The following is a 23,276-nucleotide window of genomic DNA, read 5'->3' as shown; positions in this document are numbered from 1 at the left end:
AATGGGAGGGGGTGTGATATTAATGATGGGGAGGATATTATAACACAGCCTGAGAATCACCCACCTCTCTTTGTCTGATTCTCACTTTTGTAGAACTCCCCCCCCCCCCGCCACCCTCCTGCTAACAGAATTGCTCCCTGTTCAGCACCAACCTGTTCCACCTGTTGCAAACGGGTTATTTTATAGTTTTATTACCTTGCTGTCCATCTAGGGTGTTGCCTGCGTTTTCCTCCCCAAAACCCACCATTCTGTTCTCACAAGCGACTGTCCCATGGACACCCAGTGGGCTTTGCGCCCTGCCTCGTATTAAGCTGAAGGATCTGTCCCAGAAGAGATCCTGGGAGCTGCTGTTCCGGAGTGGATCTGGGTATCTAGTCTCTAAAATCCTCAATGCCTCTGCCAAGCCTCCAGTCTCCAGGGAGGCGTTTTGGAAAGCAGGCAACCTCTGGCGGGGGGGGGGGGGACAGGTTGTTCAACCTGTAGACACCATGGCATCCAAGTATCTTAATTATTCCGCATTAACTTAAAGAATTTGTGGGCTCCAGGGAGCACTGCTAGCTCAGATAACCTTCAAATAAGATCATAGGACAGGTTTGTCAACCGCTTGTAGCCTGGATGGCTTAAATCAAGGATGGAGAGCTTTGGCCCTTCCCAGATGTTGTTAGTCTTGGAGTCACAGCTCTGCAGCATTCAGAAGACGACGCAGTTGCACTGGCTTCCAGAATGTACCTCTGAATACCAGGTGCTGGAGCAAGCAGCAGGAAGAGGAGTTGGCTTCCTCTGGCTCTCCTGCGTCGGAAGCAAAGCGCTGTTTCTCTGAGCCCCTTCCTCTCCCGTGCAGGAGGACAGAATATTCCGCCACTGAGTTGTTTCGCCTGGATTGGGGGGGGGGGTGTTGTTTTGCTGTACAAAGCGCCTGCAGTTTGTTCTCTCTGTTGAGATGGGGCAGGTGGGGAGGGAATGTGCAGAGCTGGTTTTTTTAAAAACAAAAAACTTGCCTTTTCTCTCCTCAACTTTCTCCCTCCCTCTCCCTTCCTTTTTTACATTTTAAAAAAATGAAAACAAAAAAAAACCCCACCCCTTCCCCCCTCCCTCTCATTCATTTCTCAGGAGTTGTCATCGAGTACGGAGAGCCTTGATAGATCATTTTGCTCCGTAAGTGGCCTGCGTTTCAGCTTTTTTTGTTTTTCTCCCCCACCTCTTCCAACTGGGCTGCCTGCTTCCCTTCCCGTGATTTACCAAAAATCAACAACAAATAATTTCTTTTGCAGCAGCATTTCCTCTCTGTTGTCATCTTAAGCCACTTTGCTAAGCCTGCCAGTCACCCTTGGCAAATGCATCTTGCAGAGCATCAAAGGCAAAATCCATTCCTCTCTTCTCTTCCACCACTTTGGGGAAAATGAAATAAAGTCACCCCAGCGAGCCAAAATCTACACTGCTGTTAGCCATTTTTGACTGAGCCTCTTTGGCTAGCCGACTTCCTTGGCTGTCATGCCCTTTTTTCTCTTTCTCTCTTCCATCACTCATGCGCCACTCGCGTGCATGTTGAGCTTGGGAAGGGGGGTTGTGGAGCTCTGCATGGTATGAGGGCTCCCCAGCAGGTTTGTCTTGTTTATACTAAAGTCGTGTCAAGTGCAGATTGGCAGCCAGTGGTCTCTATGGCACGTAACGCTTAACCGTAGTTAATAGAGTCACAGTTGGAGCTACGCCATTGTTTAAAAAACCTTGGTTTACTGTGTCACCGAATACAGTGATACCTTAGTTTACAAACTTAATCCGCTCTGGAAGTCCTTTCTTAAACCAAAACGTTCTTTAACCAAGGCGTGCTTTCCCATAGCAGCAGGGAACTCAATTTACACTCAACAGGAAGCAGAATGTGTTCTTAAACCAAGGCAAAGTTCACAAACCAAAACACCTACTTCCAGGTTTGCAGTGTTCTTAATCCAAGTTGTTCATAAACTAAGCTGTTCTTAAACCAAGGTACCACTGTAGTTAAAAAGTGTTAAATAATATAGGCAGATTCCAGGCAGAAAAGCTCTGATAACACTTCACAGAGCAAAGCTGAACAAAACCACTGTATAATTTGAGGAGATAGGAACACAAAGGCTTTTTCTTCCTTGGTTTAAGCCCTTGTACATAGCAGCGAGACGGTGGACCCCATATACAGAGGGGGAAAACTCGATCACAATGACACAGCCAATCAGGGCACGTGCTGCCTTAGTGAATGCCATGCCATTCTATTTCGTTGCTATGCAAAACCTCCACCCCATCCCCCTTTGGGCCAGTTAACTTGAACACTTGACAGATTTAACCCTTATGGTACAAACTAAATGAGCCCTGCTGTTAACGCATCCAACAAAAAGCACCAGCCAATAGCTGCTGAACCTTGAAGCAATTTGGACTTTTAGCTACTCTTCGCTCGTGAAGCTTTGGGGCAGCGACAGCTCCTAACCACAGTTGAGAAGGTGGTCTCCGTTCACACGTAACGCTCACCTATGCTTAACAGTAAGTTTAATAAGTCATTTCCCTTAACGAGCGGCCTCTAACCATAGTTAAGCTGCTGGGCAGCATTCACGAATAGCATTAAACCCTGGTTTGGTAAACCATGGTTTAGTGCTCACATGGGTGGGAGGTAGTGATCCAGACAGACAGTGGAATGGGGAAGAGATATTTCAGACTTTTGATGGCCCCACAGAGACCTATACAGTGGACCCTCTGGATATGAACATAATTCGTACTGGGGGTCTGTACTTACCCCAAAAAGTCTGTATCCGGAGGCGCCGCTTCTGTACACTCGCGCTCCTGCACATGCGCGAAGCGAAACCCGGAAGTAACTCAAGGTACCACTGTACTCCCAAACAAGCAGTGAATGTTTCACAACCATAGTGTATCCCAGTAGTCCCTGTTTATATGATTCCAACCTGTGCCATTCTCCCAGGTCTAGCCACACACACCCCATAACCCTCAAGCAGGTATTTCAGTCTCTGTAGATTGTGAGTAGCAAACCCGTTTCTAGAAGTGCACCCAGTTTGATTTTCCTGAAATGTTTATAAGTGGAAGGAAGCCTAGCTCCTGTTGCTGCTGCTAAACTATTGCATTTTATCCTCTTACAGCTAGAGTTCTAGGCCTCCTACAAAGCAAGTACAGTAGTTAAGCTCGTGGCCTTTCTTCGTGGTCTTACACGTGGCATTTTATAAGCCCAAAGGGCCTTTTATACATAGGACAGCCCATTGTTAATTCATATCACTCATGAAGAGTTCAGCATTCCAAGAGCTTTGTTTAGTCCTTAGCATTGCATTTGCAGTGACTTACTATTTTATAATATATATGAAGCATCTGAACCCAAACACACGAACATTTAAAAAACAAGATAGTCTTTACTTCTTGTTGGCTTGCATTCTAATATACACAGCACCAAAGGAAAATGAATGGGGAGGGGAGAGGAAGCTGAGCAATTTCAGATGCTAATTTTTGATAAAACAACAATTGACTTCTCCCTTGGGCTCACGGAGATGGAGTTGGCTTTTCAAATTGGATTACACTGCGGAATATTTCATTCTGAATTACGCACTCTCTTCTTATTCTGGGAGCAAAGGGATTTTTGTGTTTCATTTTTCAAAGTAAAGTTCAGCGTATCCACAGCACTACCTCGGGCTGCACAAGGGTGCTGGTGGTAGAAGTCTTGCGGCAAGTGACCTGCCTGCTTTGAAGATACGGCCTGAGCATGGAAAACATTTGGAACCACCATTGAATTGTTCATCGCAGGTCTTCCGTATTCATATTTTGTTTCTCTTTGCTCAGATGAGCAATTAAAAGAGGAAATGCTGTTCTCTCTGCTGCCCTTAAATTATTACATATATTTTTAATTTGGCGCACCTTGTGTTGAGTAGAAATTTTCATTTGCTTGTCTTCTTTCTTCCCTCATCTGTCTACAAATAATTTCTCCCCTCTTTTCGTTGGAATTTTTGCTTTTAGCAATTATACCTGATTCTTCTTCTCCCCTAAGAATACCCGACCCTCTTCTTGATAATGGGTGGAATCAACGTATGAGCTCGTGATGAGAACATAGGCTTGGACTTTGGGGAAGATCCTTCAGTTCCTCCAATCGAAAACTCCTCCCTGTCTTTAAATCTGTTCTGTCTTGTGTCAATCGACCCAGCCTTTCTCTTCTCTCAAATCCATCCCACCTCCCTCTTGCTTCAATATGGGACAAGGGGAGGGGAGGGGATATCAATTTTGGTTCATGTTTAATGCTTCCCAAAACCCAGTACACAGACACCCCACAGTTCTCTGGGTTTTGCAGTGCAATTCTCCAATGTTGAATTTATTTATTTTTGTAAAATAAAATAAAAAGTAATGCATGTGCGTATTAGGGGAAAGTGTTTACAAAAACAATTCATTTAGAAAACAAGCATGCAGGAAATGTGTATGTTTGGGGGGAGATCGCATCCGAAAATCAGTGTATTAGGAATGACGCGCACTAAAACACCGGCAAGTTTGTGAGTGCTTTAAAACTATCATCATTCAAAGACTGGCGCGGAAATGTGGCAGGCAGAATTTCAGGTGGGAAAGAGGTTGAGAAATCGAAAGAAAGTGGAACGGAAAGATTTGCCTTGCTTCATTGGACACCATCTTGCTTGCTTGTCAATCTGTTTGGCCACTTCCAAATGTAAGCAGCGCCTTCCCCCCCCCTTCCTTGGTTGGCCCCAGCTCAGGAATCTCAAGCGTAAGGCTTTGCTATAATGTGGGTGTGAGGGTGAGGGACTCCGACTCCCATCAGCCCCTGCCAGCATGGCTAAGAGCCAGGGATGATGGGAGCTGAAGTCCAACGACATCCAGAGGAGCTGTAGGTTCCTACAGTGTTGTTTTTTTAGGGGTGGGGGAAGAAGAACGGATCTTCACCTGCTTCCTCTTTGGGTTGTGGCTTATGGTGCTATCTAAGCACTAGCACTTAACAACAGGCATAGGCAGACTGTGCCCTCCAGATGTTTTGGGACTACAACTCCCATCATCCCTAGCTAAGAGGACCGGTGGTCAGGGATGATGGGAGTTGTAGTCCCAAAACATCTGGAGAGCCGACTTTGCCTATGCCTCCTTAACAAAGTTGTGCCAGCCCCAAGAAGCCGCCCTGAGCCCGGCTTCGGCTGGGGAGGGCGGGATATAAATAAAATTTATTATTATTATTACAGTCTGAATTTGGAAAGGAGACGAGAAGGGATGATTGTGAGCAAACCATAGCTATACATTTGGCCTGGCCTGCACATAACACTAAACCGTGGTTTATTTCATGGAGGGCAGGAGCAGGAGCAGGAGCCTGACTGCAGAAGGCAGCTGAAGCCAGCCCACCCTGATCAGACACTTTCAGGCCTTAGTTTTTTCCCAGGATCTCAGGCGGTTGATCTTTTCCAGCTCCCACAAACCATAGAGATCCTCTCTATGGGCTGGCATACAACTCTGCTTCGGGCCCTTGCCTTTTCCCCTCCCCTTTGCTGGAAAAAACTCTGGAATCTGGAAAACCCAGAGTTCTTTGTTCCAAAATCTTTTTACAGAAACGTTAAGAGATTTCCTATGTTGTTCTTGGCTGCGGTCCTATAATTCCGATTAGGCCAGGGGCAAGTCTCAGCGGGGCCAGGGCTTCTTGGTAAACAGCGCTGCTGAGAACTGAATCCCAGCTACCCTAATTTGCTGCTTTGTGGGGCTCTGTAGTAACCCGAGGTGGGGTATTACCTGTTCTGGTGGTGGTGAGGGGAGACCCCAACAGGGAATCCTGGTGGCTCCTTAAGGCGTCTTAACGTGGCAAAAGTTCCAGTTGCATCAGGTGTGACCTGATTCCCCCAGTGTGGGAGAGATGGGAAACTTTGTGTTGGCAACACAGCAGCCCCAAAGCCCCCCCTTTTCCCCCACACACCCCAAAGCTGTCAGGGAATCCCTTCTTCCCTCCAACCAGGGCAGTCTCTCTCCTCTGTGCTCAGCACCTTCATTCCCCCTCTTAACTTTTTCTTTCCCCCTCCCAAAAAACCTTTCCCCCCTCTTTTTGCGTGCTCTCTAGTTCATCACCAGCTTCATACAGTTAACACCCTTCTCTTGCCCCCCCCCCTTCCCCTTTACTGCATGTCTCTTTGACCAGCGCTTGGTTTTGGTGGTGGCAGGAATGGCTTATTAATTTCAAATTATCCTTTTTTAAAATAATAATAATAATAATCCTTCCCTGTGACGGGAGAGTAAACTGCTGAAGTGAAGCTGGTTATTTTTGAAGATGGGAAGTGGGCAGGGAGCATCTATTTAGGAAATTGATTCTTCCCCCCACTGCAGTGTTAATAATCACCATCATCAGTGGAAATAATTAGCTGTATATAGTTTCCAGTGCCTAAATCGGTCCAGCGTCTCAGCATCCTGACGGCCCTGAAAGGTAGTCCAATGTGGCTGGGTCCGAATGCCTTTCTGGAGTGCACAGCACACCTCTTGGTGCCCTTTGGGTTCAACCTTCTGTGATTTTAACCCCAAGGGTGATGGAGGCATCTGTGGCCGTCCAGATGTTTCTTGGACCACGCGACACCCTAACCTTACCATTGGCCATGGAGGCACAGCTGTGGGACTCCGCAGGTGTTCCTCATCCTCTTTTCACAGGTGACTGTTCCTGTGGGTGTTTTCTTGACATTCCTAAGCGTTTAATCGCTTAACAATTATAAATCATATAAATTACTTGCTTAAAAAGCAAACAGGAAAACACACAGTCTCTTCTCTTCCTTGCTAGGTTGGTTTTATATATGTACTGTACAGTCGTACCTCGGAAGCCTTGCGAGTCAAACGTTTTGGCTCCCAAACTCAGAAGTGAGTGTTCCGGTTTGCAAACATTCTTTGGAACCCAAACACAGGTTCCGATTGGCTGCAGGAGCTTCCAAACGTTTTGGAAGTCAAATGGACTCCCGGAACGGATTTCGTTCAACTTCCAAGGTATGACTGTATATATAAAGCTGGCATTGTTCACAAATGCTTGTCAACAATTTGGACTTTTTAGCAGCGAGGGCAGCAACTTCTGTGCAGCATTGCTTGGTGTTCTTTCAAAGAATCCCTAGCTTTTTGCACCCTCTGCTGGCTATTTGAGAAAGAGCAACCTCTCTGTGGGTTTTTTTTGGAGAGGAAGGCTGGTGTCAATCAAGAGTAAAAGGTTAAATGTTTTGCTGGGGTTTGAGGCGGGTGGCTTCAGGTTTCAAGACATCTGCAAGAAAATGAGAATGTTCCAAGGGGGGGGGTGGCGGTTAAAGAAGACTCAAATGTGGATTTGTTGCCTTTTTGCAGTCTTAAGGTCACATCCACACCATCGTTTTAAAGCACATGGCTTGCCACCAAAGTAAGGAGTGTAGCGTGTTAAGGATGCTGGGAATTATAGTTCCATGGGGATAAACTACAGTTCCTGCTTCTCAAACGTTTAGTGTGGATGTGACCCAATAGTAGGCAGGGAGCCTATGTTGTTTAGGCAGCCCCTGTCACATTGAACCCTAAATGCCGTTACTAACCTGTGTAAAAAGATAATCTTTCAAAGTGAACTCAAAGAATTGTAGCTCTTTGCAGGGAAGGCAGTAGAGTGTCTCCTAACCACTCCCAGGGCCCTTACAGTTCCCAGAATGATTTGGGGACGCTATGACTGTTTAAAGTGATATCATATAGCCCCACCTGAGTTTCCTATTTAAAGCAATATCATGCTGCTTTAAACAGTTATGGCTTTCCCCCTACCCTAAAGAATCCTGGGAACTGTAGTTTGTTCAGGGTGTGGAGTGTTCTCGGGAGGCTGCATAGGAGGGGGAGAGAGCTACAGTCCCAGAGCTCCCTTTTAAACCACTTTGGCAACCATAACTCTGTGCGTCGAATAGGGGATCTCCGAACAACCCCCAGCGCCCTTAAACTACAGTTCCCAGAATTCTTTGGAGGGGGAGCCATGATTGTTTAAAGCTGTATTATAGTGCTTTAAATGTATGGTGCGAATGTGGCCTGAGTTAGACGTGAGCTGGATCCCACCCCCAGGGTGGCGGGCAGAAGACTGAACTAGGTACCCTCTCGGCCTGACCTAATCCTGGTCATTCAGATATTAGAATAGGAACCTTCCTCTCATTTGTCAGGCAAAAATTGGCATCCTCCTGTAACTCCTGAGGGTCCTCAAGGCAGGCACCCTCTGTGCAAAAACCGGTTCCAACTTTTGTCTCCTTCTCTCCCTCCCTCTAAAATTGGGGGCGGGGGAGCCCCACAACCCTGCGCAGCCCATCCGCCTGGCCCCGGAGCGAGAGTTCATCAAGTCTCTGATGGCCATCGGGAAGCGCCTGACGACGCTGCCGACCAAAGAGCAGAAGACACAGCGCCTCATCTCCGAGCTCTCCCTGCTCAACCACAAGCTGCCGGCCCGTGTCTGGCTCCCCACTGCTGGGTTTGACCACCACGTGGTGCGGGTCCCACACACCCAGGCCGTCGTGCTGAACTCCAAGGACAAGGTAAGGGGGCTGAAAAAGGAACGGGGGCAAGAGCTCCAGTGGAATCGGGTTGCGTCCAACTAAATTCTACTCAGAAGTAGATCCCAAGGCTGAAAACGCATCAGCTGTGTGCAGGAGAAATTGCAAGGTCACCGGCTCATGGATCCACATGTGGTGGCAGTGTCCGAAGTCTTTTTGTTTTGGGCATAAACGGGGAACGGCACTTCGTCCTACTGCTGGAAAACTGCTTGACATCTTTCCCATAAGGATCTCAGTTATCACCTGATGGCTGCAGCACACCTTGTTACTGCAAGGCATTAGAAGACTAAACACAGACCTGCTTGAAATCTGAAACTCAAAAATCTGGGACTTACTATTAATGGACAAACCAACAACCCACACATGAGTCAGACAGACAAGGAAACCAATGCATTTCTCAAACACATGGCTGATCGGTTTTTAGTCGTTTTGCTCGGTAATGGTAGATATGTATACCAGGGGTCATCAACGTGTGTCCCATGGGCTGGATGCGGCCCATGAAGACCGTTTTACTGGCCCATGAGCCACCCCCAGCCGCCCGCTTGGCGAGTTCCCCACGCACTACGCTAAAGCAGTGCAGTGCACCACAGAGACTCGCCGAGTAGCGCCGGAAATCGCTTCTGCATATGTCTGGACGCTGGAAATCGCTTCTGTGCAGGGACGATTTTCAGTGTCTGGGCATGTGCAGAAGTGATTTCCGGCACCGCGGACATGCGCAGGTGCAATTTCCGGCATCGCGCTGCACCAGTCCGGCCCACAGACGACCTCCGTGGGAGAGATTCGGCCCATGGCCGGTAAACCTTGCCAACCCCTGATGTATACCATTGATGTATAACTTTGAATGCGTTTTTCTGGATCTATGCTGAAACAGTTTGGAGGGAGCTTTTCCCGAGGGACATTTCCAAATTCCCCCCGAAAGTTAATAATGATGGAGGCAGAGGCACACTTTGCAGTTAGCAGTAGGAGCCAAGTGTTGGGAAGAACAGTGCACTGAGCCTTTCTTCGCCCAGAGTAGAAATAAGCTGCTGGGTGTCTCCTGCTACGCGCCCCCCCCCCCCCGGGTCCCCAAAACATCACCACAAATCTCCTGTCCTGTTTTGTCAGACGTTGTATACTTGTCCAGTCAGAGTCCTTCTTTCTCTTTCTCCCTCCCCGTCTCCAGGCTCCCTACCTAATCTACGTGGAAGTACTTGAATGTGAAAACTTCGACACCACTAATGTCCCGGCCCGGATCCCAGAGAACCGCATCCGTAGCACGCGGTCCGTGGAGAACCTCCCAGAGTGCGGGATCACACACGAGCAGCGGGCCAGCAGCTTCACCACTGTCCCCAACTACGACAACGATGACGAGGCTTGGTCTGTGGACGACATCGGGGAGCTGCAGGTGGAGGTAAGTCGATGAAATCGTTATCATTTAGCTTTGCTTCGCAAATATAAAAAGGCTGGCTTTTTAACGTTTTGGTGGAATATTTCCAGTCATTTTAACTTATCTTATTCAAACCTTTTGTGTGAAAAAGGGGGGAGAAATGCATAAAAATCATTAAGAATTATCGGAGCACATCAGATTAGCTTGCCAAATCTCCCTTATGCATAACAGAAGTGTAAAAAAGGAGGAGGAGCAAGAAGACGAGAGAGGAAGGCTTGATAAATATAAGCAGAGAAGTCAGCAAGGGGCTTCAGTGCCGTCCAATGAAATAATTTTCTCTGCTGATGAAAACGAAGGACAAATAGCTGGTGCCTAAGATGAAAATGGGGACGTGGGTGGCGCTGTGGGTTAAACCACAGAGCCTAGGACTTGCTGATCAGAAGGTCAGCGGTTCAAATCCCCGCAATGGGGTGAGCTCCTGTTGCTCAGTCCCTGCTCCTGCCAACCTAGCAGTTTGAAAGCATGTCAAAGTACAAATAGATAAATAGGTACCGCTCCGGCAGGAAGGTAAGTGGCGTTTCCATGCGCTGCTCTGGTTCACCAGAAGCAGCTTAGTCATGCTGGCCACATGACCCGGAAGCTGTACACCGACTCCCTCAGCCTGCAAAGCGAGATGAGCACTGCAACCCCAGAATCGTCCACGACTGGACCTAACGGTCAGGGGTCCCTTTACCTTTAAGATGAAAATGATGGAAGTTATGAATTGGCATTAATTACACCAAGTACGTACCACTGCTGCCGTCACCACTGCCGCTTTTATGGGTGCTGACTTGATCACTGATGAAGACAAGAGGCTTATAGTTGGTCACATTAAAGCCAAAAAGGCCCAAGAAAAATCCCTGGATCAGGAATTCAAGTACCTTTGTCAGAAGGGTGAAATGGACTGCATCTTTTTTGATGGCCTTGAAGGTACAGCTAAAGCGATGCTGAAAGCAGGGCTTTTCCTTCAGCAATGTGCCACGGAAACGGATGAAACCTCTCTGCTTCCATTGAGCTCTTCCTTCCTTTGTTCTCCAGCTCCCAGAGATTCACACCAACAGCTGTGACAACATCTCCCAGTTCTCTGTGGACAGCATCACCAGCCAGGAAAGCAAAGAGCCCGTCTTCATAGCTGCTGGAGATATCAGGTGAGTGGGAGTCTAGAAGAAACGTCCGCTGCTTGGCAATGAGGGGTTCAGGTCTAGGAATATAACATCCGTTATAAAAACCCAAAAAACCTGAGAATAGTATAATCCAGTTCCGTTTCCGTGTGTAGCAAAATCCCCCCAGAGGCATTCTCAAAGTAAAGGAAGGATTGAACTCTGATTAATAAGAATACACTCAGAGGCTTGAATTAGCAAGACTCTGGGAAGGGTGCATATAATATTCTGTGTCTCTCCACCCTCCGGCCCAGGTTGTTTTATTCACAAAAGAGCCTTTTACAGAGTGTTCGTAACAACCAATCAGATTTTTTCTGAGCATTTCAACAAACCCCATGTGGGGACAACGTTAGACTACTAAAACTAATTAAGCATGGGGTAAATAAAACAGAACTACAAAGGAGTGCATTTGGCAACCCCTGAGGTCATAAGCAAGCAATACACATGATAGGAAGGATGGCCAGGAGGACAGCGACCATTTTCACCTTTAGGTGAGATCTGTTTCTTGGCCCTAAGATTAACATCCTAAGATTAGCATATCAGAAAAGCTTTATCAAATAAACTTGCCCACTATCTTTATGGCCCAGGATGCCTGCCTGGCAAAGCAACTGGGCTGTGTACGTGACTTGTCAAGCAAGAGAAATGGACAGTAGAGGAAATGGCCAGAGATGCAGAGGGTTGTGGGATTTGATCAGAAATTATTGTCAATGTATCAAACCCAGTCAAGACAATGCATTCATCGTGGACAAAATGGCTTGATGCATATTTTCTAATTCCTCATAGTAATCCCACCTGACCCCACACTCTGGATATTTGCACTCCTACACCCCCCCCCCAATTAACATTTCTCTTTCCTCTTGCAGGAGACGCCTCTCGGAACAGCTTGCCCACACTCCAACGTCCTTCAAGAGAGACCCCGAAGACCCTTCTGCCGTCGCCCTGAAGGAGCCGTGGCAGGAGAAAGTCAGGTGAGGGCAGTGCGGGGTCAGAGCAGAGGGTGGCGGGGCCCCAGTTGTGTCTCCACGGCCTGACGTACTAAGAACCCAGTCATTGGCTGCAGATGGCAAGGCTCTCCCCATCTCTTGCATGGGGCAACGGGGCTGTTCGGGTTCCTCAGGGCTTGGCAAGGGTGGCCCGAGTCTCCCGCGCCAGGCCAGGGCGGAACCAACTGCTTCCTGCTGCTTTTTTGCAGGCGGATCCGGGAGGGCTCTCCGTACGGCCACCTCCCAAACTGGCGCCTCCTCTCTGTGATTGTGAAATGTGGTGATGATCTCCGGCAAGAGCTGCTGGCCTTCCAGGTGCTCAAACAGCTTCAGGTAAGGAATACCCCATAGCAGTGCCTCAAGGCGCTCTCCCTTTCTCCTTTCTCTTTCTCCTTTCTCTTTCCTCCCTCAAGGGCTTCTGAGTTTGGTCAAGTCAGATGCAGCGCTGGTGTAGTGGTTAGAGTGTCAGACTAGCACCTGGGAGAGTTGTTGTCATTTAGTCGTGTCCGTCTCTTCGTGACCCCATGGACCAGAGCACACCAGGCACTCCTGTCTTCCACTGCCTCCCGCAGTTTGGTCAAACTCATGCTGGTAGCTTCCAGAACACTGTCCCACCATCTCGTCCTCCGTCATCCCCTTCTCCTTGTGCCCTCCATCTTTCCCAACATCAGGCTCTTTTCCAGAGAGTCTTCTCTTCTCATAAGGTGGCCAAAGTCTTGGAGCCTCAGCTTCAGGATCTGTCCTTCCAGTGAGCACTCAGGGCTGATTTCCTTCAGAATGGAGAGGTTTGATCTTCTTGCAGTTCATGGGACTCTCAAGAGTCTCCTCCAGCACCAGAATTCAAAAGCATCCATTCTTCGGCGATCAGCCTTCTTTATGGTCCAGCTCTCAGTTCCATACATCACTACTGGGAAAACCAGAGCTTTAATTCTATGGACCTTTATTGGCAAGGTGATGTCTCTGCTTGGGTTCAAATTCCTGCTCAGCTCTTGGGGGCCTAACCTCCCTTGCAGGGTTGTTGTGAGGATAAAATGGCGTGGAAGAGAACTAGGAATGCCATGTTGAGCTCCCTGGAGGAAAAAAGTGGATATAAATTTGAATAAAAATCATAATACAGTGGAACCTCGGTTTTGGAGCGTCTCCTCCTGTTTGGGACACCCCTTTAGTCTGGAGATGCCCATTAAAATTCTGCAAGGGACATTTTGCATGCTGGACTTCTCTCCCCCCCCCCCCCGCCACCTCCACCCAAAAACCACAAGGGTCTTCTGTTGCAAAACACCTTTCTTTTGTTTGCTTTCCTCCTCCAGTCCATCTGGGAGCAGGAGCGCGTCCCCCTGTGGATCAAGCCATACAAAATCCTCGTCATCTCTGCCGACAGCGGCATGATTGAGCCGGTGGTCAACGCCGTCTCCATCCACCAGGTCAAGAAGCAGTCGCAGCTCTCCCTGCTGGACTACTTCCTGCAGGAGCATGGGAACTACACCACCGAGGCCTTCCTGACCGCCCAGCGCAACTTCGTGCAGAGCTGCGCCGGCTACTGCCTGGTCTGCTACCTGCTGCAAGTCAAAGACAGGTGAGGGAGACATGGAAGAAGCTGGGGCGAGGCAGTGGGCAGAGAAGGGGCGTTCAGCACATTGCAGAGAGAAGCCTTGCTGCTGCCAGTTTCAGAGCAAGAGGGAGCAGCCTGCGTCAGTGACAGGGGATGGAGAGGGAAAGAAAGGGGAAAGCCACTTTCCGACAATTAAGCTTAGAGCCTAATTAGTCTCCACAGTCCCCCAAGTTAAACGCCAGTGGTTCCCAAACTTTTTCAGGCAACACCAACCTTTTGGTTCCAGAAATTCACCCCCAGTGCACCCTACCCTGCCCTAGAAGAAACGTGGTTTGGAATAGCGGTTTGCACAACCCACTAAGGAAAGTAACAGCACAATAAAAGTCAAAATGGCAATGATTAATTGCACATTCATTCAAAGCCCAGTTGAAATTATTTAGCTTAGTGAATTCAGCATAGTGGATGAACTCCATCCAGCGATCTCAGCTTTTCGAAGTCTGAGGATCATTGACAGCTCCAGTGCCAGCCCCTTGCCTCTTAGTGACCCCCTAGGGAATCCCATCAGTAAGTTAAATATCCCCCTGTACCCTGGACCTCAACTAGGGTGGGCCAACTCACAACAGACGTAAAAGCCTACGAACCCGCTCAGTAAAGCTGCCTTCTACCTGGGTGCCAGAAGTGGGTTCAGGCATAATAATAATAATAATAATAATAATAATAATAATAATAATTTTTTATTTATACCCCTCCCTCCCCACCCAGAGCCAGGCTCAGGGTGGCTAACACCAATAAAATTACAATAAAACATAATGGGGGGAACAGACAAACAAACAAACAAAAAACCAGTTTGTTAAAATACAATTTAAAATGCAGCCTCATTTTAATAGTAGCCCATAAATCGGAAACATAAGGGTCAGACTGAGTCCAAACCAAAGGCCAGGCAGAACACCTCTGTTTTGCAGGCCCTGCGGAAAGATGTCAAGTCCCGCAGGGCCCTAGTCTCTTGTGACAGGGCGTTCCACCAAGTCGGGGCCAGTACTGAAAAGGCCCTAGTTGAGACCAATCTAACCACCTTGCGACTTGGGACCTCCAAAGTGTTGTTATTTGTGGACCTTAAGGTCCTTTGTGGGACATACCAGGAGAGGCGGTCCTGTAGAACAACGTGGGTGTCTTTACTTTCATGGTCTCCCTCCTCCCAGGAAAGGATGGTCACAATAAATCTGGTGTGCCTTGAATCACGTCCGCTCCGGGCAGCTGCCTGGGTCCTGCTTTTCTGCCACGTAATCTGTGAGAAGCGGAAAGTGTTTGGAAAATTTACGAAAAGCCATGCGGTAGATAGTTGACCTTTTTCAAACGAGGAGGGGGGAAACCACATACTCCTCCTTGAGCTCTTTGTAGAGAATGGCAAGATATGAATGCAATAAATAATGTTTTTTTCTGTCCTGTCTCCTCCCACCCTGCAACACAAAAAAGGCACAATGGCAATATCTTGCTGGATGCAGACGGACACATAATCCACATAGATTTCGGGTTCATCCTCTCCAGCTCACCCCGGAATCTCGGCTTTGAGACATCGGCCTTCAAACTCACCTCTGAGTTTGTCGATGTAAGTTGGCGGTGGGTGGAAGGGAGCACTCCTGCCTTGTTTTTTGTCTGCAGGTCTTTGCGAGAAGTTTCTTGGATCAAGCAGTTTTTGAATATTCTAAAGGGGGGACAGGAAGAAGCAGCCTAGTTAAGGCGTATTTCTTCTTTCTGCTTCTCTGAAGCCGAGGAGATTGGTCAACCCACATGCTTTCTAGGGTGCAAGCAGCCTTTTGCTGAAGCAATCCCATCGAAAGGAATCAGTCTCCTCATGGAGGAGAGGGCTATCGATGGCTACTAGCCATGATGTCTGATGCTTCTGAACCCCATTTGCTGGAAACGGCAGGAAGGGAGAATTGCCCTTGTGCTCATGTCCTGCTTGCAGGATTCGCACGGGCGTCTGGTCAGCCACTGTGAGGATAGGCTGCTGGACTAGTGGGCCATTGGCCTGATCCAGCCGGCTCTTCTAGTGCTATTTGTGGGGTGCTATTGCGGTTGCTCGAGAGTAACCAGGCAGGACTCTGACCTGTCTTTTACAGGCTTTATTTTAGTGCAAACTATTTACAGTGAAGAGCGTCATAAGTTCACGTCTGGCTCAATCGCTAGCAGAATCCGGCAGTGGTCTGTTCTTGTACCTCCCCCAACATAAAAGTTTCGTCACCCCCAGCCTTTTCTGCCCCTCCCTGCGCCTCAAACTACTTCTCCACTGGAAGTGGGGCTTTCCTCCTCGCCGGAAGAGGAACTACTTCGCAAGATTTTCAGAGGTTCCCTGTAACACAACTGCCCCTCCACCTCTCGCCTCTGAGCCGATGGCAGTTCCATGACAGCTGCTATTAATACTAATTATTACTATTTATTATTTATAACCCACCCATCTGGCTGGGTTTCCCCAGCCACTCTGGGCGGCTCCCAACAGAATATGGGTTTTCCACAGTTTTGCATGCAGGAAAGCTTTAAGTCTCCCAGTCCTTAGGGAGGTCTCTGCAATCTCCTGCCTGTTCCTCCAGCCCTTCTTTGGACGCCCATCTTGAACTTTCCTCCTTTTCCCCCTTACCCCCTTTCAGGTCATGGGAGGCTTGGATGGCGACATGTTCAACTATTACAAGATGTTGATGCTGCAAGGCCTCATCGCCGCTCGGAAGCACATGGATAAAGTCGTCCAGATTGTGGAGATAATGCAACAAGGTAGCTTTTGTGGGTTTGGGGGTACCTGGGCAGCTTTGGGGTTTCAGGCCAGGCCACCAGGTCACAAACAGCCCCACCCCAACCCAGTAGAGTGTCTCTTCCACCACATATGAGAGGCTCCCGTCCACCCATCCACAAAGGGGCACCTGCGCTGCCAGGCCCAGGATCGCTGGGACGCTGCAAAGGGTTCTGGGAACACCGGTCTGCAAACCCACCTGGGTAGTTTTCTCCCAGCGCACACACAAACCCAGGTTGTCATCTGATTTCAAAGAACCGCCTTAGCTGTTGAGCCCGGTCACGTGGTCATAAATAACCCTGTAACACAGGCGCCCTCTTGACAGAAGTGCAAGGAAACTTGTAAGCCGCTTTAATCAGCAGCCTAAAGGAGGCACTGGCCTTTTTAAAAAGGATAGGGGTTTTTTGTTTCTCTTTAAAAAGTAACCAGAGCGCTTGTTATCAGTTTGTCCTGCAGGTTGCCAGTGTTGCTTGGGCGAAACGCAGCAGTCTCAGGCCCCCGCAGTAGCTCAGGTCATCAGTGAGTGTCGAGAGCAGCGTATTCGGATAAGTTGCTAGTCCATAAGAAAGTAACACAACTGCCTTGCTTGATCAGGCCAAAGGTCCGCCTGGTCTGGTGTTCTTTTTGCCGCAAGAGGCTGGCACCCGTCTCTGGAAGTAGTTCCCAGAGACAGTAATGGCCAGCCCCTTTATTTTTACCCGACCTCTGCAGCACCTGGAATTTGGAGGTAGACTGCTCCTGAGCATGCAGGCTTCCCTTTAGCTACCTACTGCAAACAGCAGCTGTTGGTACTTTTATCCTCCATGAATTGCATAATTCCCACAGGGTGTTCCTCCCCCTTTTTTAAAAGCTTCCTCCTTCCCCAGAAGATTTCAGTGGCCCTTTCAGGACCTGTTGGATCAAGGCAGTTCAAGGCTTCCAAGATGTTTTGGCCTACAATTCCCATGATCCTTAGCTAACAGGACCAGTGGTCAGGGATGATGGGAATTGTAGTCCAAAACATCTGGAGGGCCGAAGGTTGCGGGTGCCTTTGCTAGGCACTAAACGACAGCTTAAATCGTGGTTACAGTCGCCATCATCTTTTAAATCAGAACCAGTGAGGGCAGTGAAGGTCCTGTGTGAGTGTGTGGAGGCGGTTGGAGGATGGATGGCAGCTAACAGACTGAGGTTGAATCCTGACAAGACAGAAGTACTGTTTCTGGGGGACAGGAGGCGGGCAGGTGTGGAGGATTCCCTGGTCCTGAATGGGGTAACTGTGCCCCTGAAGGACCAGCTGCGCAGCCTGGGAGTCATTCTGGACTCACAGCTGTCCATGGAGGCGCAGGTCAAATCTGTGTCCAGGGCAGCTGTTTACCAGCTCCATCTGGTACGTAGGCTGAGACCCTATCTGCCTGCAGACTGTCTTGCCAGAGTGGTGCATGCTCTGGTTATCTCCCGCTTGGACTACTGCAATGCACTCTACGTGGGGCTACCTTTGAAGGTGACTCGGAAACTACAACTAATCCAGAATGTGGCAGCTAGACTGGTGACTGGGAGCGGCCGCCGAGACCATATAACACCGGTCTTGAAAGACCTACATTGGCTCCCACTATGTTTCCGAGCACAATTCAAAGTGTTGGTGCTGACCTTTAAAGCCCTAAACGGCCTCGGTCCAGTATACCTGAAGGAGCATCTCCACCCCCATCATTCTGCCCGGACGCTGAGGTCCAGCGCCGAGGGCCTTCTCGCGGTTCCCTCATTGCGAGAAGCAAAGTTACAGGGAACCAGGCAGAGGGCCTTCTCGGTAGTGGCGCCCACCCTGTGGAACGCCCTTCCAGCAGATGTCAAAGCGATAAACAACTACCTGACATTCAGAAGACATCTTCAGGGAAGTTTTTAACGTGTGATATTTTAATGTATTTTTGGTTTTTATGGAAGCCGCCCAGAGTGGCTGGGGAGGCCCAGCCAGATGGGCGGGGTATAAATAAATTAATTAATTAATTAATAATAATAATAATAATAATAATTATAATTATTGTAGTAATAATAATAATTTTATTATTATTTCTGTGCCGTCCATCTGGCTGTGTTGCCTGAGCCACTCTGTCTATTCTCCAGGGGGTTGGACTGGATGCCCTTTGGGGTCCCTCGCAACTCAACAATTCAATGAGTCTTTGTTAAGATTCCTGTGCGCGGGGGGCTCGGAACGTATTCCCTGCGTAAGGGGGCGGGGACACCTGCAATTTTATCCTTTCATTCTCTTTGTAACGCGCTTGGAGGGTTCAGGCAGTGCGTAAACCTTACGAGATTAAATAAGACTTCTCAGCCTTCCCGGTGGACAGAGAGAGACGGATCATGTCCTCTCCGCAGCGGCGCTGCGCTCCGCTGACTCTCCCCCCTCTCTCTCTCCGCAGGCTCCCAGCTGCCCTGTTTCCACGGCTCCAGCACCATTCGCAACCTGAAGGAGCGATTCCACATGAACATGACGGAGGAGCAGCTCCAGCTCTTGATCGAGCAGATGGTGGACGGCAGCATGCGCTCCATCACCACCAAGCTCTACGACGGCTTCCAGTACCTCACCAACGGCATCATGTGACCGCCTGCTGCGCTCCCCAGACATGCCGTGAAACCGCCCGCCCCCCCATCCACCCCCACCACAGCCAGAGACCCTCAAAAAGTCCTTGTTGGAGGGAGCTGGATGGCGGACGTAGGGAAGGAACCGAGGAGTTGCCTTCCTCCCGAGGCGTCTCTCGAATGCAGCACCCCTTTTTACTGGATTCTTTTAGACACTGATGGGGTTCGGGGTGTAGGTTGGGGGCTTCGGAGTGGGGGAGAAGGACCTCTCGAACTAAGCTAGAGAATCTTCTCTCTCTCTTCCCATGCGAAATTTTGAAGGATCATGTAGGAAAGAAAACCTTGAGATCTTTGCTTTTCTTCCCCCAAGAAAAGCCAACGAGCGAAAGGACGGAGCCTTTGTTCTCTGGACGTCGGGAAATCACACACGAAGAAGAACCATGTTTTGCCCTTGTCCCCATCGTCGCCATCCTTCCTCTCCCCCGGCCCCCGAAACTCGAAAATCATTTATTTCAGTATTATACCTCGTCTTTGTCCTCTGAACTGTCACTCTCTCGCAACAATCCCGCAAATGTTTTATGGGCCCAGGGGAGAACGGAGTGGCGAGGATGGGTTTTTTGGGGTGAAGGGGGAATAGAGAGAGAGAGAGATGGGCCTTTGCAACAGCTCCGGGAAATCATGCATTTCTGAGCCTCCCATTTCCAAGACCCCCTTTTATCCCCCACTTCTCAAATGTCCCCCTCCCCTTCCACCCCACTTCCCAACCCATGCATGTTTCTTTTCCGTTGGTGTGCATGTGTGTTTCTGTCGAGACAATTAAATTCCCCGCCATCACCAAACCCCTGTATTATTTCCTGCACAAGTTTCATGCAAAGGCGCCACCGTTTGCGAGTAGCACAAAGGCCGGTGTTTTCATTATTCCACACCGCTTCTCTAGAGCACAGTTTTTGGGGTGGGAATTGGCTGCCGGCGGGGCAGGAGAGCGCTCAGCCTTTGCCGCCACCACCACCTGACCCTGTCACAGCGGGAATTCTGACTTGCAACTCTTTCTACTCTCAATATATATATATATATATTTTCTTACACCATCCATGGCATGGGAAGCATCCGCTGAGCTTTTGGCAATACTAGTTTCAGAGGTTTTTTTAACTGTTCCCTTAGTTTGTGTTGCGTTGAAATCTCCTTAGCACTGCTGCAGAAAGCCTCTTGCCGCTGTTCGTCCTGCCACAACCTCCTTAGAGAACGAAATTTCTTTTCTTCCTGGGTGTATTTAGTTCACTTACTTCCCACTGGGCAGCCAATCTCTCTCTCTCTCTCTCTCTCCCCCATAGCCGTTTAGAGTATTCCTCTCTCCCAAGTCTCTTCTTCTCTCCTCCCTCTTTCCCCCCCTGTTTAACAGTTGCCCCAGTTTACAGCTCCCAGCATAGTGCAGCCAAGACAGGGCCTGCTCCCAGGGAGCCCCACGCTTCTATGGTTCCCAAGGGTCAACATTCCCTTCTTTGGCCGAGTTTTGCCCTCTTGCCCAGTCCTCTGGGTCTTAGACAGTGCCTTCTCCTCCATCGCTCACGGTCGCAAAAACGCTGGGATGTGGCACCTCTTTGAAAGCAGCCATCATTGAGCCTGGGAGGTGTCACAAATGATCACTGGGACTCAGCTCTCTGGAGACATGAATGTTTTTTGTTTTTTTTTCAATATGAATTTTAGAAACAGGTGTGTGTGTGTGTGTGTGTGTGTGTGTGTGTGTGTGTGTAGCTGTCCTTTGCCCCCTTCCCTCTTTAAAAAAAGAAAAGAGAGTTGGTACTTCGAGTCACTGAAACGTTACGTGGTTCTGTCGTGGGAGGAAAGCGAGCCCATTTCCATGTATTCAAATACGAAATTCTGCTTTTGGGGGGGGGGGGAGGCAATGCCATGTGAATGTGGGGGGGGCGTGCATTTGTGTGTCCGATACCTCATTGCGTGAGGTTTTTGTGTTGTTGGTTTTTGCTTTTCCTTCCCTGTCCAATCTTTCGGCTGGCCTCCCCCCGCCAAATCTCCTTTCCCATCTATGATTTCCCCATGCTATACCAAGTGTGTGTACATAGCACTTAAAATCATGCCGTACTTAAAAAAAAAAAGCAAAGAAATATTTTTTATTTTTTACAAGAGACCCTATATTGAGCAGCTGGGAGCTTGGATATTGCTGCATAAAATGCAAAGAGGTGTTAGCAGACATTCCTTTTCTCTGTATAAATGTGCGCGCTGTTTTTAAATGTGCAGGTTCACCAAGCCCTTTTTTTTTTAATTTAAAAAAATTAAAAGATTAAAAGGGAGTGGGTGGGGGAGCTGTCAGTCTTGATGCAGCAAACTGTGTTATCGCAGGCGTCTATTCAGAAACATCTGGGCAGGGGTGGGAGGGGGGGGAGATGGCAGCATCAGGTCTGCAAGGGGCGGGTGATTTAACAAGTCTCTTCCCCCACCCCAATAAGCCCATGCTCAGGTGTGTGTTTGTGTGTGAATTCCTTCTCCCCCCACCCCTTCCAGCGGCAAATTCTACTTACACCTTCTGTTTACAAAGTTTTTGGTGGTCCTCGCAGCAGAGCAGCTTGTCATTCTCTCCCCCCCCCCCCCCATTTTAAAATCTGAACTAAGGTAACAAGAAACACAATCTCAAAAAGATTCTTTCATGATGGGCACTGTCTGCTTTCATCTGTCGCACCTGTCAGTTCCTTCTTGTTAGATAACCCCCCCTTTTTTGTAGGTAGGGGGCTTCACAGTCATCCTCAGCTGCTCTCTGGCAGGGGGGGAACACCTTGGGGGGGACAGACAGGGCAAGGAAGTGTTCACCTTTTAAAAAACCTGCATCCACACACAAAAACAGAATTGGGGAGGAATTTTTATTTTTTTGGTACCCCCCTAACCTTACAGTCGTACAGGTTTTGGGCAGCGTTGACTGAAAAGTGATGCATTATGAATGCCTTTGTGAAAAGCACGGTTTTAAAGGAGGGATAAATTTAGCGGTGTTTCGTCGTAACAACGGCTGCATAAATCCCCCTTCCCCTTGCCAGTTCCTACAGGGAACTTACAAGCCGCCATGCCTTCTCTGTGCCTGGAAGCCTCCGGGTGACTGTAGCAGCTTTGCTTTCTGCGACGGCGCCTGCTGCGTGCAGCGCCTTTTTTGGAGCCTCGTGGATGACTTCCTGCAGCAACCGAGGACGAGCGTGCAGGGAAATGGCTAGCAAGAGGAGTGGGTCAGGAGCAGCTGTCAAAAGCAGTCACTACTACAGTCACCAGGAGACTTCCGGGCACTCAGTGGCTAATGGGTGCTCGCGCGAACCAATTTATTGAGATCCCAAATAGGTGGTTATTTCTCCCAGCACCCTCTTGATTTGAATTATCTGAACGAGGTCTTTTGGGTAGCAGGAAGTCACAGGTCTGAATTATAGCTGAACTGGGGTGTCAGCAAATGAGACAAACTGGTCTGCCAGCAAGGAAGAAGGGGCTTATCATTGTTCATAACACCAACCCTACAAAAGTGGGGAAGAGCTGTAGGAAGAGGGTAAGCCATTAACAAGTGAGAAAGCAAGCAGTCTCTCTTAAAATGCATTACAAGTTGCATTTTACACATGCGCGCCCCGCCAGCCCCGTTAAAAGTTCTCCCCCATTTTCAGGAGAGTTGCTGACGGCTTCCAAAAACATTTGTGCATGACCATTTTGTGTGTGCGTGCGTTTTTCTTTTTCTTTTCCTTCCTTCCTTCTTTCTTTCCCTAGTTGGTAAGGATGGGCCAAAACTCCAAAATAAAAAATCTATGAAATGAACTTACATTTCTAATAAAAATGTCCTTTTTTTATAAATATATATATATATATACATATGTAAAGAAGAAGAGAAAAAAAAATGCAAGCCGAATATTTGCAGAGAAGTTGTTGACCTCTGTCTCGTTTCTTTTGGGGGATGAATACAATCTTTGTGAACAAACGGCGTGTTTGCAGTTTCGGGGGAGGTAACTCTGTGGCTGCGGTGCTAGTGATAGTGGCTCTGGTGGCGATTGGCTGAGCTGCCCTGATGTCACCAGAAGGGAGAAGCAGGTGCGGTCACCGGTTTTGAAGTGCCTGCAGTGGTTCTCCATCACTCCATGCTCTGGGAGATTTCCCATGGGTTTTAAGAGCAGGATCAACCATCTTCTAAAAGGGGCGAGCGGCTAGCAGAGTCTTGCCATGGGCATCTAAAGGGGATTGCAGGAGGGCCCCAGAAAATAGACTCTGTAGCGGTCAAGTGGTCAAAGTCTCAGAGCATAGCCTTATGAAAATGTCGAAGGAATGAGCCAAGAAGGTCCTGGCCAGATTGGAGAGGGAAAGAAAAGCTT

The 23,276-nt window shown here is 48.7% G+C and overlaps 1 protein-coding gene across 3 annotated transcripts in view; it reads left to right on the top strand.

Annotated features, from left to right (window-relative positions):
• PI4KB (phosphatidylinositol 4-kinase beta) overlaps positions 1–22,732 on the top strand; it is a 50,623-nt gene extending 27,891 nt beyond the window's left edge. Inside the window, exons 3-12 of one of the 3 annotated variants that reach the window (XM_083715637.1) lie at positions 8,256–8,483; positions 9,664–9,891; positions 10,945–11,054; positions 11,930–12,034; positions 12,259–12,382; positions 13,357–13,622; positions 15,072–15,204; positions 16,244–16,364; positions 16,825–16,899; positions 18,774–22,732. In XM_083715637.1, coding sequence (XP_083571763.1) covers positions 8,256–8,483; positions 9,664–9,891; positions 10,945–11,054; positions 11,930–12,034; positions 12,259–12,382; positions 13,357–13,622; positions 15,072–15,204; positions 16,244–16,364; positions 16,825–16,899; positions 18,774–18,955 — 1,572 coding nt within the window. In that variant the 3' untranslated portion in view covers positions 18,956–22,732. Of the gene's footprint in view, positions 1–1,110; positions 1,156–8,255; positions 8,484–9,663; positions 9,892–10,944; positions 11,055–11,929; positions 12,035–12,258; positions 12,383–13,356; positions 13,623–15,071; positions 15,205–16,243; positions 16,365–16,824; positions 16,900–18,773 lie in introns of all 3 variants that reach the window. The other 2 variants (XM_083715635.1, XM_083715636.1) reach the window with 2 other exon arrangements.
• Positions 22,733–23,276: the final 544 nt, after the last annotated feature.

Source organism: Podarcis gaigeae, assembly GCF_964106915.1.
Source record: "Podarcis gaigeae genome assembly, chromosome: 16".
NCBI lineage: Eukaryota > Metazoa > Chordata > Lepidosauria > Squamata > Lacertidae > Podarcis > Podarcis gaigeae.
The sequence above is the reverse complement of the archived record's forward strand: the minus strand, read 5'-3'. Positions and strand labels throughout refer to the sequence as shown.